This window comes from Panthera tigris, chromosome D1, assembly GCF_018350195.1.
Source record: "Panthera tigris isolate Pti1 chromosome D1, P.tigris_Pti1_mat1.1, whole genome shotgun sequence".
NCBI classification, from domain to species: Eukaryota; Metazoa; Chordata; class Mammalia; order Carnivora; family Felidae; genus Panthera; species Panthera tigris.
In genome coordinates, this window is record NC_056669.1 from 102,489,037 (window position 1) to 102,512,158 (window position 23,122).

A 23,122-nucleotide genomic window follows, 5' to 3' on the forward strand; every position below is an offset into this window, starting at 1 on the left:
CTGGATTTTCTCTGACGTTGTTAAATAGCAGATTCTACTGATATCTCAAAATAGCTAATCCTTAAAAAAAAAGTGTTAGCACCTGAACATTCTTTCTTAAAGGCTAAAACCTCAAGTGCATTTTGTCAAATTGCCAAGGCAACCATGAGCACTGTCATATTGACACCTGCATGTGACATCATAGGGTGCAGACATTGTAAAGAAGACGTTTAAAAGGAGAACGAATACTTTGTTTAGTCTGGTACTCAACCAAACAGGGCAGGAGGCCCCATGGCTCCCTGCATGACCTCCCACATAGCATGGATGTGTTGAAGTTCCTATTTTATTAACCGTTACCACTTCCTTTTAATTCTCAGAAACCCCCTGATGATCCATTTCCTCAAAGGAGACAGATGTGATCAAGTTTAACAAGAATCATTCTCTAAGAAGTCGTTTCCCACATTGGTCTAAAGACCCTTAAATTGGTCCTATTTTTTTTTTAAATTTTAATGTTTATTTATTTTTTGAGAGACAGAGACAGAGCATGAGCAGGGGAGGGGCAGAGAGAGAGAGGGAGACACAGAATCTGAAGCAGGCTCCAGGCTCTGAACTGTCAGCACAGAGCCAGACATGGGGCTCAAACTCACAGACCGTGAGATCATGACCTGAGGCGAAGTTGGACACTTAACCGACTGAGCCACCCAGGGGCCCATAAATTGGTCCTATTTTTAAAAATACCTCTGATAAAGGAATTTTCCTCAGTAACTTAAACTCCGGGTTGTTGTTGTTGTTATCGTTGCTGTTTTTTCAAATAATTACACAATTATTTTAAGACCATGGTAAGAAAGACATAGTACAGATCTTATCAATATCTCCTTTGAGGAAGAACTCATTCTGAAGTTTACTTGAAACAGGACATGAGAAAGTCAGATTTCTTTAATAGCTAAAAGCTTTTTCACAAATTTACTTATGATAGTTTGCAGAGGAACAAATAACTAAATGGAGATTGCCTTTGGGGCTTGGATTTCCTAATCCAAACTGGAAAATATCTAAGATCCTTCACAGCAACTTCCTTGAGAAATAAAACAGCCATCTTGTCTTTTTGAGAGAACTGTGAAGTTGAGGAAGATGTTTCATTAAAAACAAAAAAAGCTTTATTGAGATATAATTGATATAAAAAATGGACGTATTTAATACATACAATTTTATGAGTTTGTAGCAATGCATACATAGGCAAATAAGAATTTTCAAATGTCTAGTGGAGATCTGTTTTTTCACTTTAGGTAAACAAAGGGAGGGAGAAGCAGGCTCCAGGCTCTGAGCTGTGAGCACAGAGACCAACTTGGGGCTCGAACCCACAAACCGCAAGAACAAAGTGACAAAAACAATTTTAAGGAGCTTTGCCATCTTTTAAGACGATTCAATCACCTCAATGCAAAAACTAAGATGAAATGAATGTTAAGGGCCCAGATTAAGAGAAAACTTAGTGAACAGAAATCCCTCCTTTCAATTTCTTTTGATTAACACAAAGTGCCTATTGTATGGAAGTAAACAAGAGATATGATGTGAATTTAACTGCACATAGTACCTAGTATATAACCCAGGAAGCGGAAGTTTATCTCTAAACGTGACAGCAAGACATTAAAACCAAAAGCCGTTTTATTTATCAGTGATGTTGGTACTCAAAGTAGTCCAGTTAAAACTGACATCCTCTTGAAAAAGAGAAATATACTGAAGAGAGATGCAGGGAACTTGGGAGGGGCCTCAGGACTGCTGACAGCAAGGATAATGCAGCGGTCAAAGGAAAGTGAGTCCCAGAGGGAAACCAGGGAGGTGTGAAAGGGCCCAGTTATGAGGGCCACAGGAGAGAAGACATGGGCAGGGTCGTCCCCGGGGTGAAAATGGGAGAAAACCAGGGGTGAAATAAATGTGTGCATGTGTAAGACGCATCTGCAGAGGCACTAACAGCAGGACCTAGATCTAGATCCAAGTACCCGATTTAAAAAAAAAAAAAAAAAAGACTAGAAATCTAAAACCTAAGACTGCAAGCCTAGCCATGTAACATCTAGAAGGTTCTTTCTAGATCTATTTACTTTCTCTCTATGCCCACTGAGAAGAGCGGTAATAACAGAGTACTCTTTGCTCTCCTGGTTTAAACTTTACAGGGGATCTGCGGGGACCGTGGGGTCAGCTGAGATTACAGTGGGAAGAGTTTGTGGAAGCAGGGTTGACAGTAGGTCTTGTCATCCTGCTCCCTGAAGACGCCTTTTGACAACTGTGTCAGGCAGAAAGCACAGACAAAGTGCTCAGGATGGAACTTGTGGCCCATGGCACTGATGCAGCGGCCGGTGATGGGCTGCCCGCACCCGCGGCACAGTGTTCCTCGGCGCTGGTGGTAATGCAGCTCACAGTAGGGACGTCCGTCCAGTTCAAAGAAGGATCCAGCAGAAAAACTGCTGAAGCAGTCCTGGGGTGGGGGTGGGGGGGGGGCGAAGAGAAAGAAAAGGGATGCAGGTGTCAAGAAACAGAACATCAGCAAAGTGAAACCGCAGCCTTAAAATTCCTGCCAGTTATCTGGTGGATGGAGGCGAGGATATTACCCGCTTGCAAAGCACGCGAGCAAACACGCCCACGGGGGGCGCTGTGTTTTGTGCCTCCTTTAGCTTCACATCAAACTCTCACCCCAGCTGTGAACCCTCTTACCAGCTGGCGTCCTGGCCTCTCAGAGAGGAGGACTCCCGACTTTCCCTAAATCGGACAGGTGAGTGAGTATACAGACCCCACAAACAAAGCATTCCGGGTGCCAGACGGTGTCCATGGCTGAAAGGTAGTTTTCCAACACTGGGCGGTTGCAGCCACCACACTTGGGTGAGAACATGGCTAAGAAATCCTTCCGGCAGTACGGCTTCTTGTCCTTCTCGTGAAAGCCTGGAGGGGCAAAATCAAGGTGCAGGGTGATACCTTCCGCCAAGTGGGAGGCTGAGAAGAAGCCAATGATTTCGGCTTTCCTGAACCCAGTGTCCTCATATTCAAAGCGGGGCCAATAATAGATACTGACCTCAATGGCTCATTATAAGAATACAGGAGATAATGGGGGACGAGTGCGTTAGTGCTGTGCCTGGCTTATCCCTAGTAGTTAGTATTAGAGTCTATTCCTCCTCTGTGCCTTTACTACCCAGGACTTGGCATGGCCCATCTCACCTTATGATTCAGCAATCAGCTCAGATACCACCTTATCATAGAGGCCTCTCATCAGCCCATATCCATCACTTCATTTTTTTTAATTTTTAAAATTTTTATGTTAAATGTTTATTCATTTTTTGAGAAAGAGACAGAGCATGAGTGGGGGAGGGGCAGAGAGACAGGGAGACCTAGAATCTGAAGCAGGTTCCAGGCTCTGAGCTGTCAGCACAGAGCCCAATGTGGGGCTCGAACCCACCAACTGGGAGATCATGACCTGAGCTGAAGGCAGAAGCTTAACTGACTGAGCCACCCAGGCACCCTCACTTCATCTTTTTTAAAAATCATCTTTCTAGTATTTAGCACGATCTGCAACTATCTTTGTGGTCTGTCCTCCATTGTTGGAGCATTAGCTCTGAAATGAGATATCCCTGGTCTTGTCCCATTAAGTCCCTCTAGTACCTAAAACAGCCCCTGAAGAAAAGTGCCTAATATTTAAAAAGAAGGTAATACGAAATAATAACTTCCAAGTGGATGTAAGGTTCTAGATGTAATAATTCCAACCATATAAAGACTTAAGCAAAAATGAGTGGGTTCCTCTTTAAACCAGGAATGAGAAAACTGTGGTAAAAATGGCTCAAATATCAAAAGCAAGTTAAACATCAATAAATTTAGCTCCATTAAAAATAACATATCAATGACTTGTGCATGACCAAAAGTACCATAAGCAAAGCCAACACAGGATAAACTGAAGAAAATATCTGCCAAATATATCTCAAAAGAATAGGGGGAGGGTGGACAAAAGCAAATAAGTTAAACAACATTGTGAGGAAGCAGCCAGTCAAATCAAGAACATTTAATAAGACATAGGTTCCAGTTTCTTAAGAAACCAATGGTATTTAAAAAAGGGAAGAGAAGATCATTACAGGATTTTTATTCTGAGAGATAAAACCATCAAGTGCAATGCATACACTTTCCTTGGACCCAACTGATTCAAATAAACAAAGTAAATGACGTGTTTTAGAAATCTAACATAAAAGATCTGTACGCTGAAAACTATAGAAACCTTATGAAAGAAATTGAATAAGGCACAAAGAAATGGAAAAACATACCATGCTCATGGATTGGAAGAACAAATATTGATAAAATGTCTATACTACCCAAGGCAATCTACACGTTCAATGCAATCCCTATCAAAATAACACCAGCATTCTTCACAGAGCTAGAACAAACTATTCTAAAATGTGTAGGTAACCAAAAAGACCCCAAATAGCCAAAGTAATGTTGAAAAAGAAAACCAAAGCTAGAGGCATCACAATTCTGGACTTTAAGCTGTATTACAAAGCTGTAATCTTCAAGACAGTAAGATACTGGTACTTTTAAAAAAGACTCATAGATTAATGGAACAGAAATGGACCCACAAATGTATGGCCAACTCATCTTTGACAAAGTAGGAAAGGGTATCCAACAGAAAAAAGACAGTCTCTTCAGCCAATGGTGCTGGGAAATCTGGAACAGCAACATGCAGAAGAATGAAACTGGACCACTTTCTTACCCCATACACAAAAATAAACTCAAAATGGATGAAAGACCTAAATGTGAGAAAGGAAACCATCAAAATCCTAGGGGAGAAAATGGGCAGCAACCTCTTAGACCACAGTCACAGCAACTTCTTATGAGACAAGTAACTAGAGGCAAGAGAAAGAAAAGCAAAAATGAACTGTTGGGATTTCAAGATAAAATCTTCTGCACAGCAAAGGAAACAATCAACAAAACTGAAAGGCAGCGGATGGAATGAGAGAAGATATTTGGAAATAACATGTTGGATAAAGGGTTAATATCCAGAATCTATAAAGAACTTACCAAACTCAACACCTGAAAAACACATAATCCAGTGAAGAAATGGGCAGAAGACATGAATAGATACTTTTCCAAAGAAGACATCAAATGGCTAACAAACACATGAAAAGATGCTCAACATTGCTCACCATCAGGGAAATACAAATCAAAACCATAAGGGACTATTACCTCACACCTGTCAGAATGGCTAAAATTAAAAACACAAGAACAACAGATGTTGGCACGGATGTGGAGAAAGGGGAACCCTCTTGCAGTATTGGTGGAAATGCAAACTGGTACAGCCACTCTGGAAAATAGTGTGGAGATTCCTCAAAATATTAAAAACAGAACTATCCTACGACCCAGCACTACTGGATATTTATCCAAAGGACAAAAAATGCTGATTCAAGAGGGCACATGCACCCCCATGTTTATAGCAGCGCTATCAACAACAGCTGGATTATGGAAAGAGCCCAAATGCCCATCAACTGAGGAATGGATAAAGATGTGTTATATATATGTATGTGTGTGTGTGTGTGTGTGTATATATATATATATATATATATATATATATATATATATCTCCACAATGGAATACTACTCAGCGATCAAAAAGAATGAAATCTTGCCATCTGCAACAACATGGACAGAACTGGAGCATATTATGCTAAGTGAAATCCGTCAGTCAGAGAAAGACAAATATATAATTTCTCTCATATGTGGAATTTAAGGAACAAAACAGATGATCATAGGGGAAGGGAAGGAAAAATAAGACAAAAACAGAGGGAGAGGCCAACCATAAGAAACTCTTAAGTACAGAGAACAAACTGAGGGTTGCTGGAGGGGAGGTGGATGGCGGGGGAGGGGACTGGGCTGAATGGGTGATGGGCATTAAGGAGGGCACTTGTTAGGATGAGCACTGGGTGTTATATATAAGTGATGATTAATCACTAGGCTCTATTCCTGAAGCCAATTCTACACTGTATATTAACTAACTTGCATTTAAATAAATTAATTTAAAAAAAGAAACCTGAGAAATTTAGATATGGGTTTTAAATGATAATGAGGAATTAATAACTTCATCAAGTGTGAAAGTAGTTATGTTAAAAAAAAAAAAGTCCTTCTGTCCTTCTCAGATGCATGCTTAAGTATTTAATGGTGAGGTAACAAGATTTCTACAATTTGCTTTTAAATATTCCAGCAAGAAAATGGGGTAGATAGGCGGGTAGAGGGTAGAGGATTTTAGTTCAGTGAAACACGGACACTTGGTGAAGCCAGGCAGCAAGCAATTTCCATAACAAAAAAATTTAATCAATTTGTTGAAATGTAAGAGTTTTCTCTTTAATACTGGACATTTTCACTGTTGGGCTCATGCTAGAAAACCCTGGGCTTGAGTCTTATACATCCTACGTCTGGGTAAAGAAGGATGAGAAACCCAAAGTGATTAATTTTTTTAAACCCCTTAAAATAAGTCCTCCTCACAAAGAGACAAATAGCACAAGAAGAAATACTTTTAGTAGTAATATATTCAACATTAGTAAGCCATGAAATTCAGAAGAAAAAAGTAAAGTTCTAATTTTTTCTAATTAGTAGTTTAGTTTCTAATTTTAGCTAAGTAGTAAAAACAGTGTTAAGTAAGTCTACCCAATACTGGAAAATACATGGAGTGAGTCACATATTTATATATTCCTGGTGAGAAAGTTAAATGTTAGTATTCTTTTGGGTAAATATTTGGTAATGCGTATCAAGAATTTAAAAAAAAGATATAGATATCTTTCTCCTGGGAATTAATCCATACAAATATTCAAAAGAAGAAAATGTTATGTTTAAAGAAATTCATAGCAGCCTTACTAATACACAAGAGGTAATCTACTATTATGAACATAGTTGTTTACAATATTTGGTACTACAAATAAAGCTTCAATAAACATCTTTAAGCACATAATCTTTTATAATTTGTTTACATAAAGCCCGAATGGAATAATTGATATTATTAAAATTTATTATTATAAAAGTATGAAACCTTTTATACTTTTGTGAGGAAACGCTTAAGTGAAAAAGAAGGAATTTTAGGTACACAACTTATGTATGCATAAATATTAACAAATGAAGAAAAATATTAGTTTTTATGCTGCATGAGGTTAACAAGGTAATCGGTTATAAGTGAAGATTTCTGCACTGTCTTTTTATGTCTTTACATTAAAAAAAGAAAAATATAACAAACTAATTCATCGTCAAGCACCTATTTAAGTAATATGTTCCCTCTGCTTGGAAAATCACCTCCCCAAGATTCCCAGAGGGTTTGGGCCTTCACTTAACTGAGGGGGGGACCTGCTTAAAAGAGCAGCTGACCCAAGTACCCTATCTCAAACAGCACCCTATCACTCTCTGTCCTAACGTGTAAAGTTATAAGTGACGTATAAGTAGAGTTAGTTAGTTAATTAGTTGGCTAGTTTGATTATTGTCTGTCTCTCTCGCTAGAGCACCTGCGCCGTGAGGGCAGGAACCGTGTTTTTTGTCACTGTATCCCTAGGACCTAGAACAGTGCCTGACACACACAGGGCAGTGGCTTAATAAATGTTTATTGAATGAGCAGACGTGTGAACGATATTACACTATTGACACCCTCAGCTCCAGAATATGTGTCATTTAGAGCCTCTCCAGGACTAACTAGATTATGTATAAATAGGTGGACTTTTCTGAAAGGAGCTCTCCTTACCATTTATCAGGAGAGTCTGCCTAAAACGAAGGTGACTGTTGGCAACCCTGTTTATGCAGCACCTGGTTTGTCCTGGTTCCAACCGAAGGCTCTGCCTACGGTACTAATTGAAATTAAAGTCTTCGCAGCAACCCTCCCATCTTACAAGTGAGAAAAGGGAAGCTCAGAGAAATTACATACAACGAACGAGCCAGTAGAGGACCTAAGGTGCAAATCTAGGCCTAACTTCAAAGCCTAACTTCAGTGTCGCACCCCTAGCTGCACCCTAGTCTTGACCTCTGTGTGGGGACGGATAGTATCAGCTGAGCCCAAATATCATAACCCAATAGCTTTGTAAATATGAGGGTTCTACCTGTACTTCCGCCAAAAGAACAGGTGAGCAAAGTACGCAAGGGCATTGAAAAGTGGCCCACCCATGAAACACGGTTGCTAGGAACCCATTTTGATTACTAGCAGCCAGATCCAAAAAGGCAGTAGGAGGAGCCAGGGGTTGGGACCCAAATCATGCAACTTCAGTCTTCCTGTTATCTCTGGTCACTTTTTGATATCCCTTGCTTTGTTCAGCTATGCTATCTTTGAAGTACGGACAATTGAATGGACTTCTGAGGCCTACAGATCTAAAAATCTAAACTAATAATTTTATAAGCTTTTCTATGTTCTTCTAAGGCCCTGAGACAGAGAGGAGCTTACTCCCCCCCACCCCCCACTTTGTCAAAGAATGTCTAGGTCTGATCAAGGACAATAGCATGCAGGAAGGCCTACCATTTAAGGAAAACAAACCAGCACCCGCAATCCTTGCTTTTGTGTGGCATGGTATTTGTCAAACTTCAGCATGCATCCAACACCTGGAGAGCTTGTCAATATGCAGATTTGCTTGGCCCTACCCCCCCCCCCCCCCCCCGCCAAAGTTTCTGGTTCAGCAGATCTGGGGTGGGGGCCCAAGAATTTGCAGTGATGCTCCATAAAGCAAGTGACATAAAACTGAACTTGCCTGTAAATGGGTGTTACTTGAGAAAATCGTTAAGACATGCCAACTGACCTAGGAATGACCCTCATCTAGGCATTTGCAGGGTAGCTGGTCTCTAGAATGACACAGCAGGGAAGGAACTGCCTCTGGTGAGTCTCAGGAGAGGAATCAAAAGCAATCAGCCAAAGTTGCTGTGATGCCCCCGCATTTAGTGATCCAATAAACTGAGAAAGTTTCAGCAGTCACTTTCCTGGAGGCTCTCTCTGGGGCCAATTACCTCTGGAGGACGGATGAGAAACACTAACAATTAAAAGTGTCACAGAGAGAGAGAGAGGTGTCTATACTCTGGTGAGGCTCTTAACCACAGGGGAAATTAGGGAGCACCTGCATGGCCTGGATAATGAACAATTTAAAAAGAAAGACACAGGCACTGAGGACCTGGTCCCCACGGGAGGATGCTAAGGCCTGATAGCTTAGAAAGTTGAGCCTTAAAGAGGAACTTTCTGAACTGAAACAAAAATGCAGATGAATTTAATTTCCCGGAAGGCTCGGTGGTTAAGCTGTCATTATAGAAACTCTGTATGACTATGTGACTCGAGGTGAGGCGGATGCCACCTAATTAACGGACCAACCATATGGCAGGAGACCCATTTGCAGAAAGCAAAAGATAAAAACAAAAATATAAGCTAGGAGGAGCATCTGATTAATAAATGGCCTTCTTTTGTCAGGTGTATCAATAAATGTTTTAAGTGTGGTCTGGTGAGTATGTAAGGTCATAAATGGCCCAATCCACCTCGTCTGTTAAGAGGGGGCGGGAGTCAAGAACAGTGATAATTAGCTACCCTCATGGTGCTTTCTGGTCATCCTATGGATAGGATAATTTTCTCTTGGATCTAACTTCTGTCTCTTCTTGAAATATGCCTGTGTTCTATTGTTCTGCTCTCAGGCAACCTCCATATCATAATCTTAAGGTTTTTTTTTAATGTTTATATGTATTTTTGAGACAGAGGGAGATAGAGCATGAGCAGGGGAGGGGCAGAGAGAGAGAGAGAGAGGGAGACACAGAATCCAAAGCAGGCTCCAGGCTCCAAGCTGTCAGCACGGAGCCCAATGTGGGGTTCAAATCCACAAACTGTGGGATCATGACCTGAGCCAAAGTCAGATGCTCAACCGACTGAGCCACCCAGGCGTCCCATCCATATCATAATCATCCATGGGCAGCACTCACTTGCTAACTGTTCTACTCAACTAACTCTAACACCTCTATGGCTACCAGTACAATACAAATTTACCACGACACACTTTCATATGATTCAGATTAAATCTCAATAAAAAAAAAAATCCTGCATAACTAAAGTGCAATCTGGAAACGAAATACCTAATGATTTGTGAAGAGCATTGAACAAGCTTCAGTGAACAAGCAAATTACTACAAAGCACTTTGCTAGTGCATTATGTCAGTGCTACTGTATCTGGGTCTATTGTCAAATAAAGTGAACCTTGTGAGTGCCAAGAAAGTGAAGATATCCAACAGCAGAAGAAGAATCGAGTCTACGTCAAGCGGCAGTTGTGATGATGTAGAAAAAGCATGGAACCTGCAGAAATGGGACCTGAGTTTCAATTCCATCTCTCTGACTCTAGCTGTATAACTTTAAGAAAATTACTTTCCCTCCCGGGGCTCAGTGTTTCCATTTATAATTAGATTACGTGTAGGATAAAAATATTCTTACAAGACTGCAGTGGGGGTTAAATGATTCACAGTTAGGAATATACATAATAACATGCCTGACATTTACGTGAGTCTCTATGTCAGTGAAGGGCAGGATACATGGGACTATTTTCATTCTCTCTTGAAATACCACCAACATGATAAAGAATGATTTACATTAGAAACACCCATAAGGAATAAGAGAAAAGGAGAGGAGATGCCACAGAGGAGATATCAATACAATTTTGCAAAACTTTAAGTAGGTATAAGAGTGGCAACTAGCTTGGCAGGAAACAAGAAAATGAAGCCTGCGGTTCTGCAAAGGGGAGGTACCAAGGCAATGCAAGCTGGGGTTCCACAGCATCAGAGGGGCTCAGAAAGCGAATATACAAGATAGTTTTCAAGTCTGGAAACAAGATTGGCTGGAAGTCTGAAGAGCTGTTAGATCAGATCCCCCACCCTGCCACAAAATGCAGTGATTAATTCTGGAAATATCAAACCAGAGTGTGTCAAGCCCTAAAAGACCTAAAATAATAATATTCAGGGGTTTCCCAGCAAAATGCCTACAGCATGCTACCTGAGTATCACACAGCTGAGTCCACCAGTCAACAAGTTCTGCTTGTACCACAGAGCTCCCAATTAACCTTTTAGTGTCTCATTCTTAAACAGGAAATGGACAACCAAAGATCAGCAGCATTTGACAAAGACCGGTGTAACAAGATGTAAGGCACAAGCGATGTAATAGATGTCAAATTTCTTTTTCTTTTTAACAGACAGAGCACAAGTGGGGGAGGGGCAGAGAGAGAGAGACAAACACACAGACAGACAGAATCTGAAGCAGGCTCCAGGCTCTGAGCCTTCAGTACAGAGCCCGACCCTGGCTCGAACCCACAAACTGTGAGATTACGACCTGAGCCAAAGTCGGATGCTTAACTGACTGAGCCACCCAGGCGCCCCAGTAATAGATGTCAGATTTCAAAGTGACATTTAGGACATCCCTCAAAGTAGAGAGCCATGGGCTGTTTACACAATTCTTGAACTCCTCACTCACACTAAGGATCTAAAACAGGTCAAGAGAAAGGAAAACTGAGAGGGGGACTTCTTTGGAAAAAAACTGCTATGGGTGCTTCATCGCCACCACCACCAAGAGGGATGAGGTATGCTTCCAGGTAACCTCAAGTCAAGAGAGAGACTTCAATAGGGCCACTCAGAGAGCTGGATATGTGTCCCCAGCCATCAATGGGATACAGTTGACAGTATTTAACTCACCCCTGGGAAATGTCCACAAGTGAATCTGGCTGAATACAGAGACACAGCTGATAACTAACTGCAAACCCACTGACTGTAAGAAAAACATGCCCGTCCCCCATGGTCTGTATACGAAAGTGTGAGTGACAGAGACACGTGCAACCACTGTGATCACTTCTAAGAGATCACCAGGAGGGAACAATGAAAACCCTACAAAAATAATCTGTGCGGAATGAGTCCTTCAAGAAATGTACCAAGCAGAAAACAGCTAGCTAAGATAAGCGAAGGGTAATCAAGAGTTTGAAATTGAACCTGTACTGAATCCACAAGAGCATCCAAGGGAAAAAAAGAAAAAAGAAAAAAAAAGAAAGTTAGTTAAACATATGCCAGATCCAGAGAGCATGATGCAAATTTATGGCAGTACTAGGAAAGTTAGTACTTTCCTCCAGGCTTATCTTCCTCCTCCACTGTTTAAACCATGGAGGGGTCAGATATCAGCAACAGGGGTGAGGGGGTGGATGCTAAAGGTAGGAAAGGACAGAGGAAGGGCTAGAACCCCCTTCCCTGGTCTCCCACAGCTTAAAGAGCCAACCAGGGACAGTAGCGGTCACTTAAAGTTGGATGCTTTAGCTATTACACAGATGGAATTACCCGAGGACTTAGTTGTATGTTTTACGGGGTTTTTTTTTTTCTAATTTTTTAAAAGTTTGTTTATTTTTGAGAGAGAGAGAGAGAGAGAGAGCATGCAAGTGGGAAAGGAGCAGAGAGGGGGACAGAGGATCCCAAAGCAGGCTCTGTGCTAACAGCAGAGAGCCCGACATGGGGCTCAAACCTAAGAACCATGAACTTATGACCTGAGCCAAAGTCCCACACTTGACTGACCGAGCCACCCAGGCACCCCAGGTGTTTTGTGTTTTAAACTGATTTTCTATTTATAACTGTTTATTAAGGGAGTGCCTGGGTGGCTTAGTAGGTTAAGCCTCCAATTCTTGCTTTGGATTCACAGTTCAGGAGTTTGAGCCCCACATTGGGCTCCACTCTAACAGTGCGGAGCTGCTTAGGATTCTCTCCCTCCCCTGTTTATGCACACATGTGCTCTCTAAATAAATAAACAAATAAATAAATAAATAAATAAATAAATAAATAAATAAATAAATGTGATTTTTCTGATGTTTACCTATTTTCGAAAGAGAGAGAGAATGGCTGGGGAAGGGGCAGAGAGAGAGGGAGACAGAGGATCCAAAGCAAGCTTTGCGCTGACAACAGAGAGCCCGATGTGGGGCTCAAACTCACGAACTGTGAGACCATGACCTGAGCCGAAGTTGGATGCTTAACCGACTGAGCCACCAAGGTGCCCCAATAAATAAACTTAAAAAAAAAAATAACTGTTCATTAAGAGTCACTGGAAATGACATGGGACTGCCCAAATTTTTATTTAGGAGACAGTTGAATTGTTTTCCTACTGAGTTAATCCTAAAAAGACAGGAAAAAAAAAAACACAAACAAAAGAAAGAAGCCTTCTGATTCCATGTGTGAGTCATACTAGTTCAAAACAAACATAAAAAGAAGAAGTCAGGGGAAAAAAATCAAGATAATTCAGAAGAAAGGAGAAAAAGAAAACTTGCAAAGAGAGAAAAACAGATCACACAGTGAGTATCAGGAATAAGAACAGAAGCTTAATAAAGACATCTCAACCATGGAAGCTGGAAGACAGGGAAGCCGTGTGTTGAGAATTCGAGGGGGAAATCCTTTCACCTAGAATTCTATGTCCAGGCAACTCAAGGTAGACCACAGAATAACAGTATTTTCAGATATTCAAGGTCTCAAGACTTTTACTTCTTACTCCTCTTTTCCTAGGAGCTGTTCCACCAACGTAAAGGCAGTAAAAGACCGGGGATCCAGGAAACAGAGGATCCAACAAAAAAGGTAGTAAAGGAGTAAAAGAAATTCCCAGGATAATGACCCAGAATAAGTGCTTCACAGCAGGCCTGAGGAGGAAGCATTTCAGGCTGCGGTGGGAGGGCAGACGTCCCCAAAGCAAAATGAGTGGAACTGACTGACTACCAGATGTGGCTGACCATTTTGAGAATGATTCCACAACTCTGGCAGATAAATTAGAGCTAGGTACAATGAAAATTGAGCCAGTGAAAAAGAAATCTAAATATTAACTTCAGGGAGAAAATTAATTTATATGAAAAGGATACCGTGATAGTAAAACTAATTTTTACTGTGTCTCCAAGTGCTGGGCACTGTTCTAAACACAAAACTGCCATTGCACCTCAAAGTCCTCATAATTACCCTGTGAGGTAATTAGTACTGGGCCCATGATGAAGAAAACGAGATACAGAGTGTTAAATGACTTGAATGATATCATATAGCTAATAAATACCGCAGCCCAGATTCGAACTTGGGCAGTCTGACACTAAAATCTGTGCTCTGCTCCATGGCACCTGGGTGGCTCAGTGGGTTAAGCAGCTGACTTCAGCTCAGGGCATGATCTCAGTTTGTGAGTTCGAGCCCCACAACGAGCTCCACACCGACAGCTCAGAGCCTGGAGCCTTTTTCGGATTCTGTGTCTCCTCTCTCCGCCCCTCCTCTGTGCCTGCGAGCGCTCTCTCTCTCTCTCAAAAATAAACATTATAATATAAAAACAACAGTTTTAAAATCTGTGCTCTGCTCTAACCACAGTTTGCTACAAGGCTTAACAATGAACAATATTTCCATGGTTGTCAATGTGTGCACACTGAATACTGGTCTGACCTGTAATTATGACCTGATTTTACATTGAGAGAATGGGGGGTGGGGGGGTGGGGAGAGTGTGTTGAGGGTAAGTGGGATAGTAAATTCTCATCCTCCCCTGTAGAAACTTAATATGTAATGGTTAAAATTAAGGAAAAAAAAATCAATGTATGGTAATATAAGTATATTCCTTAAAATACACAAGTACATAACAGAAGAAAAAAGCTGAAAACATTTGGAGACGATAACTGGATCTGGGGGTGGAGAAAGGAAAAGCAAGGGATTGATCTTTTTCAGTATTACCCTTAATGTAATATTTGAGCTTTTTTTTTTTTTTTCGAGGGGGGTGTGGGGCGCAGGTGAGCAAGGGGCAGAGAAAATCCCAGGATGGGCAGAGGCAGGGGGTGGAGAGAGAGCTAGAGAGAAAGAGAGAGAGAGAAGCGGGGCTCACCCAAAGGGGCGCTCGAGCTCACCTGATGTGTGGGACTGGAACTCACCAACCATGAGACCATGACCTAAGCTGAAGTCAGATACTTAACTAAGCCACGCAGGCGCTCCGATATTTGAGGTTTTGCATTAGTATTTCTTTGATTTAAAAAAACAGTTTAGTGGCGCCTGGGTGGCTCAGTCTGTTAAGCGCCCCACTTCAGCTCCTGTCAGGATCTCAGGCTGAGTTCGAGCCCCGCCTGGGGCTCTGTGCTGACAGCTCGGAACCTGGAGCCTGCTTCCGATTCAGTGTCTCTCTCTCTCTCTGCCCCTCCCCCGCTCACACTCTGTGTCTCTCTCCAAAATAAACAAACATTAGAAAAAATTTTTTAAACCAATTCGAACAAAATTTTTAAATGCTGGGGAAAGGCGGGGAAGGACGGCATAGAGTACTGAAACGGGCGCTTGCTGCCAGCGGCCGGAACCACGACGACCACAACCGACCAAGGAAGAGCGATACCTTCCGCCCCGAACACCTCTCCGCAGTGCGAGCAGAAGAAATGCTCCGGATGCCAGGTCTGGTTCATTGCCGTCAGCACTTTCTGGAAAAGGAACACACAGAGACGTCAGAGGGCTGCAGTTCTATCACCCACGAGCCCCGGCAGGAGAAGGAGGATGACTCACGTCCAGGATGGGAGCAGCGCAGTAAGCACAGCGCGGGGAGAAAAGGTGGTGGTAGTCCTTGGGGCAGTAGGCCAAGCCACTGCGCTCGAAGAAGGGGCTGCAGCCAATCTCCTCTTTGCAGTGAGCGCAGACGAAGTGCTCCGGGTGCCACGCTTGCCCCAGAGCGTGGATCGCCTGGGGAGGAAATGAAGTTGGGCCACCGTGAGACTGCAGCCGGGTGCCCTAGGGCCTACAGGTTGCACAGCTCTGAACAGCACTTGTCGCACGGTATTTCCTGTAAACGGCGCCCCCCTGGGGTTACGCAACACGGAGGCCTAGACCCAGGTCCCACCTACGGGGTCTGTTGCCCCTGCATTATGGAGAGCCAGAGGGGTGTCCAGTTTCCTGACCAATCTTGCTGATAAAAGTCTGTTAGCTGTTGGTTGCCGCTACACAGCTCCGGAGGGTGGGGGAAGCAAAATCGAGCACAGCAGTGACAGACAGGGATGACTACCGTGGCCTGGAAGGGATCCCTGGAAGAGGAAAAGGCCAGATGAGGGTTTTTGTTCCTCTGATCTGAACACCTCATCTCACGCCCCACACCAAAGCCCTTTGCTGTGGGTTTTGGTGAAGGATGACACAGCAGGAGGCTGCGGCCACGATTTGGAGCTGAGTCAGCAGAAATCATAATCAATCAACTTGAGCGGGAAGTTGGCACAGAGGGAGCAGGGGGAGACTCCCTCCCAGGACAGGCAGGACAGAAAAGTGGTTCAGAGTCACACGCGGCAGTGAGGCTCTCCTGGGCTTCAAATCTTACCTCCTCCTCTTTCTAGACCTTGGACATACATGCCAGTTAACATCCCAGAGCCCTTGTTTCCCTCGTCTTTCCAAAGGAACAATAATAGAGTGTCCCTTGAAGGGCTGATGTGACCGGTAAATGAGGAAATACTTGCAAAGTGCTTAACTCAGTGTCTGGAGCACTGTAAGGGATGGGTAGTTATTAACTATTACTAAGATGTCGTAGAATAGAAGGCCATAGAGCAATCTTTGGTGAGGCAGACACAGACATACACACAGACAGATGGCTGTAGGACCAACGTCTTGGCCCATCCCACCTTGCCAGCAATCGGCTTCTGACAGGAAGCACAGTGGCCCTTGGGCACTGTGGCAATTCCAAGGTCCTGCAGGTCCTGCTCCAACCCCCCCAGCATTGAGTCCAGGGAGGCTTTCTGATCCTGCTTGTTTGCTAAGTGCTTCTTGCTGGCATCTGCTTTCGCTGCAACCTGGCACCCGGGAGAGAACCACGAAAACAATCAGTGTCATGTACATTTCCCTTCCTTGGCATCTTCTTCATGACCTGTAAGCTCACCTCTACCGACGGATCCTTTCTTCTGTACCTAACCTCCCTCCAAGGCACTGGAAGAGTCAACATTGTAACACCAATAAAAATGCTTTCATCTCCCTTTTATCCTAAACTCCTCAGGCCAGATGAAATAGGAGTAATCATCCTTCATTTGTAAATCTTTTCTGACCGTGGGAAATCAAGTGTACAAAGATGACACTTTTCCTCACTCCTACAATGACCATAGGTCAACAATTAATCATATCTTCTTTTTACCCATTTATTCTGCAATGTTTTTTGAGCACCTAGTTTGTGCTGGTCACAGCCCCAGGCTCTTGGCATAGAGCAATGTCCAAGGTGACCTAGATTCTGCCCACGTGGAGTTTATATTCTCTAGGTGATAGACGATAAACAATGAAATAAGTATATGATGTAACATCAGGTAGGGATAAGACATAAGTTCTACACCGACACAAGAGTAACAGAGGGTGGGATGGTGAGAGAGAATTGATTTAGATGAAGGTGATCAGAGAAGACTGTCTAAGGAAGGTGACATTTGCACAGATATTTCATGATGTACGGAAGGGCCCAGAAATATTGCTATTCATGGGAAACGCATTCCAAAAGGAAGGAAGGCCCAGAGGAGGAGAAAAGTTAGGGGAAAAGTTGGAAGGTCAGGGGAGCTGGAGTAGAGGGAGTAAGAGTAAGTGTGGCAGCAGAAGACGATGGACAGAGAGGCAAAGATCATGTTGGGCCCTCATGGTAAACTCAGGTTTTATCCCAAGGGTTATGGAGCCTCTGGAGGAGTTCAAGCATGAGAGTGAAAGAATCTGATCTACAGGATCCCCATGGTAGCTGAGTGAGGGATTAAGTGTAGACAAGCAAGAGTGGAAAGGCACCAGCTAGGAAGGAGATTATTGTTAACAGTTCAAACCAGAAAGAATGACTTGGTCCCGTGTTAGGGGAGAAGGTGGTGAGAAGCTGTCATATGAGACTTGCTGATGGATTGGATTTATTTAAGCAAAACCCCAAGGTAGTTATTATAATCCATTCAAAGGAAAAGCCTCAAATTACAAAAAAGATGCCCAGCTCGTCCTTCATCACTCCGTGTCCTGATTCTGTCTCTCTCTACTCCTTTCTGACCGAGCTACTACTACCATCTACCTAATACTTCCTGATCAGGAAACAGGTGCTCTCCCTACGGCCTCCATGGCATCAGATTTGCATGCACTAGACAGACCTTCAAAGCCTCCCATCCGCTGCCCTCACTTTACCTTTCCAATCTCATCTTTCATTAGTCACTAAAAGCCTCCATTGTCTAAGGCCAGCCAGGCTCCCTGCAGTCTCCTGAATATATACGATCTGTTACTGTCTGCCTTCGTATCCTATTTTTACTGCCAGAAATAACTTCACATTATCTCACTAATCCAAAATGCTCATTTCCCTTCAAGAAACTTATCATCTGACAGATTTCCTCCCTCCTCTATTATAGAATGTTACTTAATGTTGAAGAGATTAGTGTTCAAAAGGTTAACATCTAGAAGGCCCAAAAGGGCCATCCCTATTAAGTAGGTAAAAAAAAACACAATTGTATATGTATATACATATCCATGCATATATATCTATCCACACCCACGTCTACTTGCTTATATATTCCAGAACACTTCCGAATGAGTATGTAAGAAACAAGCAGAACTGGATGGCTGGGGACATGGCTGAGAGGGAAATAGCTCACTGCAAACTTTTCCACCTTTGATTTTTGTACAACATGAATGTATGGCCCATTCAAGAAATGAGCAGACATCTTTTATTTTTTTTATTTTTTTAATATTAAATTTATTGTCAAATTGGTTTCCATACAACACCCAGTTGAGCAGATATTTTTTAAACGTAAATAAACCATGACACATGCTAAATCAATTAGAAAACACAACATAATTAAAACTCCCAGTGTAGATTTTTTTTTTTGTCCTAGTACTTACAGCAGTACAATGCACTGAGGAATGTACCCAGTTTTGAATGTACCCAGGCATGGAAGAAAATTTGTTTCTGATGTTCATTCATCTGTTCCTGTAATGTGTCAGGAACTGTGTGGGCATTGGGAGTCCAAAGGTGAGCCACAAAGATAAGGTTCCTGACCTCCCCAGTCACACACCTTTTTATATACTGCCTTGTCTTAGTCACTTCATGTGGGCATATCAAAGCTTCCAACCAATTTAGAGTGGCTGGATTCTCTACCTTAAGAATTCTAGATGAGGAGTGTCTGGATGGCTCAGTTGGTTAAGCGTCCAACTCCTTGATTTTGGCTCAGGTCATGATCTCTCGGTTCAGGAGTTCGAGGTCCATGTTGGGCTCTGTGCTGACAGCATGGAGCCTTCTTGGGATTCTGTCTCCTCTCTCTCTGCCCCTCCCTCCCGCTCATGCTCGCTCACTCTCTCTCTCTTTCAAAAATAAATAAGAATAAAAAGAAAGAAAGAATTCTAGATATTTCCTTTAATAAATTCTTAATTTTTTTTTAATGTTTATTTACTTTCGAGAAAGAGAGACAGAGTATGAACAGGGGAGGGGCAGAGAGAGAGAGGGAGACAGAATCCGAAGCAGGCTCTGGGCTCTGAGCTGTCAGCACAGAGCCCGACTGCAGGCCTCAGACTCACAAACTGCAAGATCATGACCTGAGCTGAAGTCTGACACTTAACCAACTGAGCCACCCGGGTGCCCCTTCCCTTAGTAAATTCTTAAAGTCCACTTCTCTGATTTCCATCCCCTGCCAGGCCACATGAGCTCACCACTCACTCTCTACAGGCCAGAAGGAGGTGGCAGATTTTATCAGAGTATGGGGCTCAGGACTCCTCCTCCTCCCTACTTTCAAAGCCACACTCTGATCTCCGTGGCTCTGCCGCAGCTTGCCATCCGCGGTCCCACTCAGGCGGGTCTCTGAAGGTCCTGTCACATTCCATCCAGCCTCAGATGCCTGCGCCCTCATAGGCTCATGCCCAACTGGAAGGGCCTCCTCTCTCATCTGTGTCCAAACTGTTTCCATTCTTCAGAGTCCATCCCACACCCCATCCCCACCTCTGATAAAATCTCCTTGACCTCTCTACCTTCCTAACGTTTGTTGTGTATATTTTGATAACCCATCTGTGTTTTATTCTATAAATGTTGCACAGGCTTATGCTTCCCTTTACCAAGCACATTCCACACTCCTTGAGATCAGAGCCCGTATCATATTATCTTTTGTGCCCAGATAATACATCCCACAAAGTTAAATTCACGGTTGAATTAAATTTAGTCTGGGAAAATGAATGACAGCTGAGAGTTCCGAAGGGGGATGCAGAGCTGAGGTCCACAGAGATGCACCCAGGAACTATGCTCACCTGGGTCTGCATGTCACACAGATGGGCCATAAGCTCATCCAGCTGGGCAGCTGCTGAGGTTTTAGGAGGCAGCTGGGCTTTGTTTGGCTCTTGGACCTCACTGTAGGGAGAGAAAAAAAAAAAAAAAAACAAAAACAAATCCTAACACATCAACACTCAGATAAATGTTAAGCCACACATAAAATACCAGAAAATGCAATTTTAATTACTAACCCCTTCAGTGTGAGTAAAACTATAGAGAGTATTTAAAAAGTAGGTAGTGGGCTAAAAATCTCAACATGGTCTCCCTGCATTTTTGTCTCCGTGTCCTCCTCTGGTCATCTCAAAAGCTGACCATTGTTCTCAAGTCCATGAAGAGATGCTCTGGACATGTAGCTGGCAGGACGTTTTCCCCCAACAGTCAGGTGCAAAGCAGCTTCTAAAAATGGCTTGAAGATAATGGCCCAATATATATTTTTTATTATCATAGCATTCTTTTTTAAATTATAAATTATTACACCTTCTCTCACTTACTGTCAGGCGAAAGACAAACACTAAATAAGAATAAAGAGCAAGCATCAGCAAACTAAGGTCCAAGGGCCAAATTTGGCCATGACTGTTCATTTGCACACTGTTGACTGCTGCTTTCTTACACAGTTGGATAGTTCCAACAGAGACCTTGTGGTCCACAAAGCCTAAAATATTTACTGTCTGCCTTTTACAGAAAAAAGATCACTGATCGAGTTTAGACAATGTACATAATATTGGTTTCACATCCATATAATTGGGAGTAAATTATTGATGAATACAATTTGGACCCACGAAACTGAATACAGTCTATTCAAATACTTGCCGAGTTGTTAGTAAAATTAACTGTGTACAAGAACACAGAATAAGGTTCAATAAATTCTAAGAAGTAAATAATACAGACCATATTCTTCTATTGCTTTAATAAAAGTACAGATTAATCATAAGAAATCTACCCACCTAAGAAAAAAATAAAACACTTCCAACAATTCTTGTGATGAAGAAAGAAAATAAACTGAATTTTCAACCTATCTAGAAATCGCAACGGAAGCACGTACACACACACACAAACACCCTTCAGAGTCAAAAGCGATATGTTATTAAAAGGAAAAAATATAGGGGCACCTGGGTGCCTCGGTTGGCTGAGCTTCCAACTTTTGATTTCCGTTCAGGTCACGATCCCAGGGTTGTGGGATTGCACCCCATGTGTGCTCTGTGCTGAGTGTGAAGCCTGCTTGGGATTCTATCTCCCTCTCTCTGCCCCTCTCCCTCAATCGTGCACTCTCTCTCTCTCGCTACAATAAAATTTAAAATAATTAAAAGTAAAAAATAAAAGGAGGGGTGCCTGGGTGGCTCAGTCGGTTGGGCGCCCGACTTCAGCTCAGGTCATGATCTCACGGTTCGTGGGTTCGAGCTCGGCTGTCGGGCTCTGTGCTGACAGCTCGGAGCCTGGAGCCCGCTTCAGATTCTGCATCTCTCTCTCTCTCTCTCTCTTTTGTGCTCTGTCTCTTTCTGTCTCTCAAAAATAAATAAATGTAAAAAAAAATTTTTTTAAGAAATAAAAAGAAAAAGATATAATGGACTGAAGTGCGATATTGAAAAATAAGAAAGACTAGAAACCAATAAACAAAACACCCAACTCAAGAATCTCAAAAAAAAGAAAAAAAAAAAAAAAGAAACCCACCAAAACTAAAATAACTAAACAGAAGGAGTAAAAGCATGAATTACTGAAAAAGAAAACAAACAAAAACTGGGTTTTTTGGAGCACTGTGTAAATTTCCAAGTTCACAGAAAAATATGGAAAATCACCAAATAAGGTCTATAAATATCACAGAAACGCAATACTAGAACCAGACGAAGAGAGAACAGTGTGCGTGTAATGTGTGTATGTGGGATGGGGTGGTGGGGGCAGCTTAATAAAGACAGCAGAAATATGTTTTAAAAACATCCTGGCTAGATAGTGTTATGCCAGTCTTTTAAGCATGGTTCAACATTAGAAAAAGGATTAATGTAATTCATTATACTAAAAAATAGAAAAAGCTTTATAAACATATTGATAGGTGCTGAACTACACAATCCACCACCATTCCTGTTGTTGAAGATGGAGGAAAAGAAGTTTTATAACCTGATAAAATATAAGAAATCTACAGTGAACCTCATATTTAATGGTCAAATACTAAACACATTTCTAATTAAGAGAAGAGGAGGACAAGGATCCTACTATCACTGCTGGTCTGCAATATTATTCCAGATTGCATTACTAAATGCATTCAAAAGTAAAAATAAGAGACTTATATATTGGAAAGAAAAAGGCAAAGCCTTCTCATTCCTATTTTATTTTTTATTAAAAAAAATTTTTTTTAATGTTTATTTATTTTTGAGAGAGAAAGAGAGAGAAAGAACACGAGCAGGGGAGGGACAGAGAGAGACTCAGAATCCGAAGCAGGCTCCAGGCTCTAAGCTCTCAGCACAGAGCCTTACGTGGGGCTCAAACCCATGAATAGTGAGATCATGACCTGAGCTGAAGTTGGATGCTTAACCAACTGAGCCACCCAGGCACCCATTTATTTTCTTTTTTAAATAGATGATATAATCACTTACCTGGAAAATGTAAGATAAATGATTGGACAACTATTAGAATGTATCGAAAATATCAGGATGGTTACTAGGTACAGGAATACAGTGAAATAATTAGTCTCTTTCCTATAGACATCAGTAGCCAATTTGAGAGTCCGTTGGGGAAAAAGCACATGTTCACAACACCACCAAAAAAACATATAAAATATTAAAGAATAACTCAGGGGCGCCTGGGTGGCTCAGTCGGTTACGTGTCCGACTTCAGCTCAGGTCACGATCTCGCGGTCCGTGAGTTCGAGCCCCGCGTCAGGCTCTGGGCTGACGGCTCAGAGCCTGGAGCCTGCTTCCGATTCTGT

The 23,122-nt window shown here is 42.3% G+C and overlaps 1 protein-coding gene across 2 annotated transcripts in view; it reads right to left on the reverse strand.

Moving 5' to 3' along the window:
* Positions 1-2,006: 2,006 nt before the first annotated feature.
* Positions 2,007-23,122, reverse strand: part of LPXN (leupaxin) — a 40,133-nt gene continuing 19,017 nt past the window's right edge. For both annotated transcript variants that reach the window (XM_042959467.1, XM_007092641.3), the window contains exons 4-9: positions 20,184-20,283; positions 16,583-16,750; positions 15,489-15,662; positions 15,325-15,406; positions 2,759-2,907; positions 2,007-2,446 (exon numbers count right to left, since the gene is read on the reverse strand). In XM_042959467.1, the coding sequence (XP_042815401.1) occupies positions 2,177-2,446; positions 2,759-2,907; positions 15,325-15,406; positions 15,489-15,662; positions 16,583-16,750; positions 20,184-20,283 (943 nt within the window). In that variant the 3' untranslated portion in view covers positions 2,007-2,176. The remainder of the gene's footprint in view (positions 2,447-2,758; positions 2,908-15,324; positions 15,407-15,488; positions 15,663-16,582; positions 16,751-20,183; positions 20,284-23,122) is intronic.